Source organism: Haplochromis burtoni, unplaced genomic scaffold (assembly GCF_018398535.1).
Source record: "Haplochromis burtoni strain Fernald_Lab_line unplaced genomic scaffold, NCSU_Asbu1 Contig_1189, whole genome shotgun sequence".
NCBI lineage: Eukaryota > Metazoa > Chordata > Actinopteri > Cichliformes > Cichlidae > Haplochromis > Haplochromis burtoni.
In genome coordinates, this window is record NW_024583550.1 from 1 (window position 1) to 8,661 (window position 8,661).

General features: G+C 37.2%; 2 protein-coding genes and 1 long non-coding RNA gene across 3 annotated transcripts; all 3 read left to right on the plus strand.

The window, feature by feature from the left end:
- The first annotated feature begins 768 nt into the window (after positions 1-768).
- On the plus strand, positions 769-1,790 carry LOC102310768. The gene is made up of 3 exons (XR_317887.3): positions 769-922; positions 1,096-1,151; positions 1,674-1,790. It is a non-coding gene; the product is annotated as an uncharacterized LOC102310768 (long non-coding RNA).
- Positions 1,791-1,899: 109 nt separating this feature from the next.
- LOC102310969 lies at positions 1,900-3,341 on the plus strand. Its single transcript, XM_005952169.2, has 4 exons — positions 1,900-1,984; positions 2,096-2,516; positions 2,816-2,984; positions 3,080-3,341. Exons 2-4 carry the CDS (start codon positions 2,117-2,119, stop codon positions 3,339-3,341), a joined length of 831 nt encoding a protein of 276 aa, XP_005952231.1. The 5' UTR covers positions 1,900-1,984; positions 2,096-2,116.
- A 1,059-nt stretch (positions 3,342-4,400) lies between these two features.
- Positions 4,401-6,696, plus strand: LOC102310458. Its single transcript, XM_005952168.1, has 5 exons — positions 4,401-4,470; positions 4,825-4,991; positions 5,096-5,347; positions 5,594-6,019; positions 6,068-6,696. Exons 2-5 carry the CDS (start codon positions 4,932-4,934, stop codon positions 6,464-6,466), a joined length of 1,137 nt encoding a protein of 378 aa, XP_005952230.1. The 5' UTR covers positions 4,401-4,470; positions 4,825-4,931; the 3' UTR covers positions 6,467-6,696.
- Positions 6,697-8,661: the final 1,965 nt, after the last annotated feature.

Below are 8,661 nucleotides of genomic sequence, written 5' to 3' on the forward strand. Positions count from 1 at the left end.
TAGCAGGCAGGGCATACTTGGAACGCCATAACCAATTGGCTGGAAAGCTATACAGAAACATCTGTGCTGAATAAGGCCTGGAAGTCCCAAGGTCAAATTGGGAGACTCCCACTGGGGTCGTGGAGAATGACCGAACTAAAATCTTGTGGGACTTCCAGATGTAGACGAACAAAATGGTGATGGCTTACCAACCAGACATAGTGGTGATGGAATAAAAGAAGAAGACAGCTGTGGTGATAGACGTAGCATTTCCGAATGACAGCAACATCAGGAAGAAAGAAACTTGAGAAATACAGAAGTCTCAGAGAAGATATCGAGAAGAATGGTGGGTGAAGGTAACAGTGGTCCTAGTGGTAATCGGAGCACTAGGTGTGCTGACTCTCAAGCTAGGTGAGTGGCTCCAGCAGATCCCAGGAACATCATCTGAGATATCTGTCCAGAAGTGCACAATCCTAGGAACAGCCAAGATACTGCGCATGGCCCTCAAGCTCCCAGGCCTCTGGTAGCAGATTTGAGCTTGTAGGATAGACCGCCCTTATGGGCGAGAGGGGAATTGTGTTTTGTTTTTGTTTTTTGTTTTTTTGCCAATTTCAAATGTGATTTATGCTAAAAAGACATTCTAGTTTCAAAATTTAAACTTGTTTTATAACATAAGTAATAGATTCAAATGAGTGATACTTCGCACTAACAACATTCCCAAAGGAAGATGTGCAAATTATGTTCGTTAAGTCAATTACATTATTTACATTTAAAATTCCAAACGAGTAATCCTCCATTCCAAGTTCAGATATACACTATTGGTAAGAAATCACATGATAAAAGCAGAGGGCATGATGGGTTGGAAGATCTGAATGCTAAGATCCCCGTAGGTTATATGCAGAGCTGTTAGTGTTTCAGTTGAAGATTGTGGAATTACATAGAGGTAAATTGGGATAAAATTCACTAAGTCCTTCCAACTGGAAGATCCCAATCCCTAATCTCTTTTGTAACATTTAAATACTAAAATTCCAACTATTAAATATAAATCACTAATGTTTAAAAGATTTTAATTTCCCTGTTTCCCATTATTCTTATTTCGTTTTTTCATTTTTTTAGGTTTCCTTTCTTAATTCCTACGTGAATGGTGACATATTGTCACAGTCAAGAAACAAGTGAGTAACAAAATGTTTTTATTTTGTTCATACTTTTATACCTTGTAGCACCACACATTAAGACCTATGCAATTGTCTGTGAGCACCCATTGAATTTATTTTAATCGTACTATCTGTGTATCATTTTGAGTGAAAAATGTTTTTAGGCTTCATCTGCCTGCTAGACAGATTATATGTGTCAAATCCAAAAGGAACATAGCCCTACAGTAAATAAGTACACATACAGAAATCTGCACATAGAGACATTGACCCTTGAAATTCTTTAACAACACAAATCTGCGATGCTTCCAAATCTTAAATAACCATCCATTTTAAAAGGGAGTTCTTCCTTCCCACTGCCATCAAAATGCCACCAAACTCCTGATTTCAATTCAAAGTGGTAGGCTTTTTATATATATATATATCAAGGTTTTCTTATATTTCTCTTCTTATTTTTCAAGTATTGGGACGTATACTCCTCAATTTGAAGACTTGTGGGCAAAAAATTAATTCACCTGTTCTGATGTGTATTCTTCTCTACAGGAAAAATGCCACGTCAGATGACAGAATGCCCAATATGCTCTGTTCCATATGTTGCAGTTGGGCAGCATTTAAAAAAGTACCACCATGTTGTAAACAAAGAAGAATTACATTTACTGCTAAATTACAGTGTAAGTCACTGTCATACAGTATATGACAAAACATTGCAACAATTTAAAGTGGTAGTTGTAGTTACATTTGTCAAACTGGATGTGATATGCAGTTACAGGGGCAGGCTGGACTGTCCAGTATGTAAAGCTAAAAACCGTATAAGACTGGACAAGCACTTGGAAAATGTCCACTGTGAGATTGAGGTTAGTGTTTTGTATAGCTTACATTTTGTTGTTAAATTAGAATGCATTCTTATGTGACATGTTTCACTAACTTTCTCAAACATTGCTGTTCTATTGTTTATACCCTTTCAGAAATCAGATCAGAAGAAAGTAATGAGGACAGCGAAACGATTGGCTAATCTGAAAGCCCTCAAAGCTCTCAGACGTTCAAATCCACAGCCTCCAATGGTGACCTCACTGGACATAGAGCAGCTGACTGAAAGCAGTGATCAAGATGAGCGAAGTGATAGCAGTGATACTAGTGAAAAATCTGCAGAGATTAGAGAAGACAGCTCAGTCCATTCCCCTGTCAATCAGTCAGATGATGCTCAAGTCCAACATCAGACTTGCAAAAACTGCAAAGAACTGCATTTGAAACTACAACAACTGAAAAGTAAACTGAAAAAACTGAAATCCACTAAGGATAAACCTGGCCTCAAACCCCTCAACCCCCCAAAGCGCCAGAAATTTGAAAGACATAAACCTGACCCAACAGCCCGGCTTCCTAAATTTGGTATGAATTATTTAACAAAAGTGTTTTTTGTTGTGTAGTGTAATGTGAATTTGGATAACTGGTTGTTCTATTTATTATTGTAGGCTCTATCTTAAAGTATAAAGTGCCTTGAGGCAAATGTTGTTGTGACTTGAATGGAATTTAATTGAATTCTATCAAGGAAGTTAAATCCTGCTAATTAGCAATATCTTGCTTATATCATTGTCAACCAATTCAATTAGAAGAATGTTTTCTGTACTTCATCAGTTTGTCGTGACACTCCTAATTGCTATGTTGTTACTACACTTTATTTTAAACAGAGAAAGTCCTGAATGCTTGGTTTCAGCACATTTGTGGAACAAGTAAAAAGGACGTCGAAAACGCCAAACAACGGGTCCAATATGTCCGTGCCTGGGCATATTTCATGTCTCACAATCAAGTCCCTGCAATGACGTTTGCATTTCTTGACAACAGAGAAAGACTGACTGAGTACATTTTTACAAATTTCTGTGATATATTAGTCCAGTAATCTCAATAATACTAAAGTGATTACTGATTTGTGTTTGTTTGTGGGCCTTTTGTAGATGGACAACTTATCTGAATAAACATGCCGTGACAACCAAAAGGATTCAGATTGGAAATGTGAGGGCGTTCTTGAAATTTCTAATTGATGCACAACTGCCAGAGGTCAGAGCCTCCCGTAAGGTTTTAAAGGGGACTTTATTTGCACTTCAGTCGGAAATGAAGAAGAGCAGAAGGGAGTTACACACCCACAGGCAAGACATCCAAATCAAAAAATCATGTAAGATCCAACTTTACTACTTATTCATCACTGTCGCTACCTAGCATGTGTAATAAATACATTATTTATAAATGTCATGATGTCATTACTGTGATTTAGTGAGGAAGGAGGACTCAAAATGTTATAATCTAAAGTATAAATTGTATACAAGTATATATTTTCTCTGCTTTATACACACAGTGGCATGCAAAAGTTTGTGGAACCCTGATAATTTTCATGGTTTTTCTTTATTAATCATTGGTTGCTTGGATTAGCAATTTCAGTTCAACATATCATATAGCGGACAAACACAATGATATTTCAGAAGTACCACTGTATACAATGTACAAAACAGAAAGTAAACAGAAACTAGGAAATGCAGAGCTGTTAGGCTTCATTTTCTAGTTTCTGTTTACTTTCTTTTTATCTACTTTCTACATGGGAAAACAGTATGTCACCACAAGGAAACAGAGGCACACCATGGATACTTATTCGTATACAAAGGTCAGGAGGACAAAAAGAAAGCAGAGAGAATCTACCACAGATGTAGAAAACAAAATTAATCAGGGGGTAAAAGTTAAACTAAACAACAGAAAATTGGCACCAAAAACAGGAGACGTGACCAGTAACTAACCAGTGGCAACACATAACTAAACATACAAATGCAGAAAGAAAAAACATAAAATAGCTAAACAATAAGCAAACTAGTAATCAAATTAAAGATACCTACTGATAAAATGAACTATACATTCAAAAAACACAAAGACTAAAATGGTCAAGGAAATGAGACTATCAAAATTTAGGATATTGATATTTCCTTTTTTCACATGAATGTGTTATATTCAGTACTAAGCTTGGTAAACTTGGAAAGTTTAGGAAGTAGGATAAATAAATTGAAAGGGTTAGTATTCTGGATTGGGAAAGTAAGATTTAAGTTCAAAATGGCAATCCAATTCATTTTCATATACTGTGAGCTCTGGTTGCCAGTTCTTCTTCCTTACAAAATAATTTTTTGAAAAAGATTAGGTCTAAACTACTACCTGTTTTATATTTACATCATTGTGTGCAGCATGAATGAGCATGACTGGAGCTCCAGGAACATAAAAACATTCTGTGTCTTTTAGAAATGCTTGTAGATCCTGTCCACATCACTGATTTTCTCAAGAAGGCCACCACACATCCCTGAAGCACTTGGTAAGTGTTTAGTTCATTTCTCCATAAGGACAACTCTAATAACCCCAATAATATCTCTGTTAATGAGAAATTATATAATATTTACTTACCAGCTGTAATCTGTATGTATATATAGTTCAGAATCTCAGATTTACAGAAATATATGACAGAACTTTTTGCTTTCAATTATAACAGACTGCTCATTTATAATCACTTGTTGGACTTTTGATTTTTGTTCAAATATATAATACATATACAAACAGTAGCATTTGTGATGTTTATATAGGATTATATTAGGGGGAGTATATAGCAATACAAGGGATATGCTCCCCTATCCCTTGTGTCTTACTGTGCAACCTCTATGTTACTCAATAGTCGAGCTTGAGAAAAATCCCACAACTGAGAACCTAGACTGGTTCTATGGTCTTCTGGCTGGATTTGTCATCTGCACAACTGGGCACAGAAGAGGCGTCATATCAAATATGACAGTTGAGGAAGTTGGCACTGCTGAAGCGGATGGTGATGGCCGGCGGATAATCAGAGTAAAATCATTAAGCAATTATTTCTCTCCCTGATTAAAGATATTTTCTTACCAGCAACATCACAGACTGTGCGCAATGTAATTTAGTTGCTGATTCTTTTACAGGTAAAAGAGCACAAGACCAAAGAAACATTTGGCCATGCACTTGTTCCCCTAACGAAAGACGAATACATATGGTTTCACCGCTTTGTGTACCACCGCCACAGATACCCTGGTGTATCATCACAATTGGTTTTTGCCAACACCAATGGAGGGCCTTATGCTAAGATGCTGACATCATTTCAAGATGCATGGAGGAAGTTTGGTATCCCAGGAAAACCAACCTTCTCTATGATTAGGAGCAGCATCAGCACTTTTGTGAGTAGTTTCCACTTTATGGTGATTCAGTGTTTTTACCTTCCTATCCTTTTAGAGGGATGATATAAAACAGTCACCCTTCCTGGTTCTACTCCCAGTGTTTTAATGTTGAAAGGACATTTCTTTTTCTTTTTATTGTCTTCTGTTGTACTTCTTTTTGTGGTTCTGTCCTTAGCTCTGTAAATCTCCTTGGAAATGTCAAATGTTAGTGCAATTAATAACATTATTTAATGTTTACATTTGTAGAGTGGGAGATCCTTGGGAACCCAAAGCAAGGTACAAGTCCACCGGATGATGTGCCATTCTGATGCAACTGCAGCGAGGTTTTATGAGGCAGATTTAAACTTGGACGAAGCCTTCAAGTGCCGCAACAATGCTGCAAAGGCACTTGCTGCGAACAATAGAACCAGAGACTCTGAGGAATCTACAACCTCAGAAGACAATGAAGATGTGTTGCAGAGAAGATATGCTGGACCAAAGAAAAGAAAGTCTAGTCAAAATGCCACAAGAGAAGAAATTGTGAAAAAGAAGACCAAACAGCACGCAAACACCATTGACACAGACAGCAGCAAAGATGAAAGTAACAATGAAGTCAGGAAAATCATTGACCCGGCAGCAGGAAACACATCTGGAAAACACCGACATAAACAGAGTGGCAGGGGAAGAGCAAAAGTAAGGGTGGAAGAAGACACAACAGGTGATGAAGATATGCCAGGGATGGTGACTACAGAGAGTAGTGAAGGTGAAGATTATGATGATAACTGTGAACACATTGACCTTACAGCAGCAGGTACATTGGGATCCACCAAAGGTAAAGATAATGCTAAAGAAAAGGGAAAAGCCACAAAGGACACAGGACATTTCTATAGTCATACTCAGTTTCTTAAAAACAAGTCTAAATGTTGGGAATATCCTAAAATTATCTTAGAAAGAAATGCAATCCAAACACAAATACAAAAAGTTGTTAGACCAAACGAAACAACTGAGGGTGTGAACCAAACACAGACAGAGACAATAGATGAAGACAATGAAGCCTTGAGGCCAGAAAGTTTGAGTGAAAATGAAAACAGTATGCAAACAGTGACTACAGATAACGAAGAAGACAAAGCTGAAGATTAAAATGGTCCCTTGTTGAACACAACAGACATAGACCAAGAAGTTTCCAGTGGAGTAGTGAGAAAAACTACAGAAAAAATAAAAGGAATGAGCACAGAGGACATAGGCCGAGATAAACATGGACCACAGAAAAAGACAACAACCAAGGAAAAATGCAATTTGAGATCAGAAGGAACAACAGAAGAAGGAATGAGAACACAGACAGAGACTATAGAAAAAGAGAAAGGTTTGAGCACAAATGACATAGCTGAAGATGAAAATGGGCAACACACAGTGACTACAGATAAAGACAACGCACTGAGCACAGAGGACAAGGAACAGGGACCACAGATGGAGACCGCGGTCAAAGAAAAAAACATTTTGAGAGCAGGAGTTACAACAGAGGAAGGAATGACAACACAGAGAGAGACTACAGAAAAAGAGAAAGGATTGAGCACAAATGACATAGCTGAAGATAAAAATGGGCAACACACAGTAACTACAGACAAAGACAAAGCACGGAGAACAGAGGACAAAGACATAAAGGAACAGGGACCACAGATGGAGACCACGGTTAAAGAAAAAAACAATTTGAGAGCAGAAGGAACAACTGAAAACAAAGACACAGTTAAGAGTAAAAGAAGATGGCCCTGGGACTAGCTATGAGTCTCCAGTGGCACACCCAAAAAAGAGGAAAAGGTCTCTAATGAAGAAAAGCTCTTTGGCGAAGTGTGATGAAAGCAAAGAAACAAGGCAAAAGGGCAACAAGCAAGAAAGAAAAAGACCAAAGGGCCTGACTGCAAGACAGCTGTTAAGTCCAAAGATGCTCAGAAGTCACAAGACTAAAGAGGCACCTAAAGATACCAGCAAAAGACAAAAAGCCATACAAAGAGTCAGAGGAAAAGATAAGAAAAACATTTTTGGTTGTTGTTGATTTTACTCTGATCTTCTGACAGTTTGTCTTACTACATTTTGAAAAGTTTGTTATCATGTGAGGTTTTGGTTACTTATTTTACACAGTTGCTCTGAGGGTTTTTTTCCCCTTAGATTTTACTCACTTTTGCATGTGAGAGTCTTCTTTTTTGTTAAGGTAAGTTATTGTTTTTATTTTTTACTTTTAAAATAAAACTTGTTAAAAACGGGCAAATGCTGATATATATATAAGTTGTTGAAAACAAATGCCAAATGCAATAATAAAAATCTTTCAGTTATATTTGAAAATCATGTGTCTTTGTTCAACAATCATTAGTCATGGATTTCATTTCTAAGCTGTAATTCCAAATAACTCACATATTATTCAGGCAGGGTTGCTAAAGGATGAAGTCCTCACAAATTATATCTGATTCCAAGTAACAATATCCTATAATACATAGCAGAATCAGTCATTTGGTAAAAGTCAGTGATGTTAATGGTGATGTCAGCAGATTATGTACAAATTATGTTTTTTCTTTCACAATGTGGATTTCCAAATGAGTCACATTTCACACTAATGTGGTTCCTAAAGGATAATATGCAAATTAGTAGATTGAATTAGACAGTTACTTTAATGACACATGCAATTCCTCACAAATCATCCTCAATTAAAAGTTACCGTGTCTTATAACAGACAGCATAAATCGATCATCTGATTTACTGGTAGATAGTGATGTCAGAGTGATGTCAGCTGAAGTCTGGAGAAGAACAATTTGTTAAGTGGTGAGTCCAGTCAGCATTGTATTGATCCTAATTACTATTGATTCTTCTTCTTTTTTTCATCCCAATCACTAGCGCTTCCAATATTCCCATACAATCAACAATTCTTCCAATTTTTCCACCCTAATCTTTAGATCTTCCACTTATTCAAGATACATTGTCTGAAATTCAGGAGCAGGACCATGCCTCCAAACATACCCCTTCTGGGTCTTATCTATATGACCCCCCACTTGTACAAGCTGTTCGTTCTTGTTTTCGTGCCCCACCTTCCTGTTTGCTTTTTTCAATTCTTTCAATTCTTCATGTCTCATTAGTACATTTAAATCTACCATGCTGGGGAGCTGCCTCCAGTCCCCTTCGAGGTCATTCCCAAAAAGCAGCTCAATTCATGTCCAAAACATTCACCGTAATTTACATACTGTGAAACGCTTGACGGAGGCAGTTGCACTTTCTCCTTCTCCCTCTCCCTTATCGTACCTGCTTGGCTTCTGTGAGATTCTAATATTATTTTATGCCATGTTAGACCC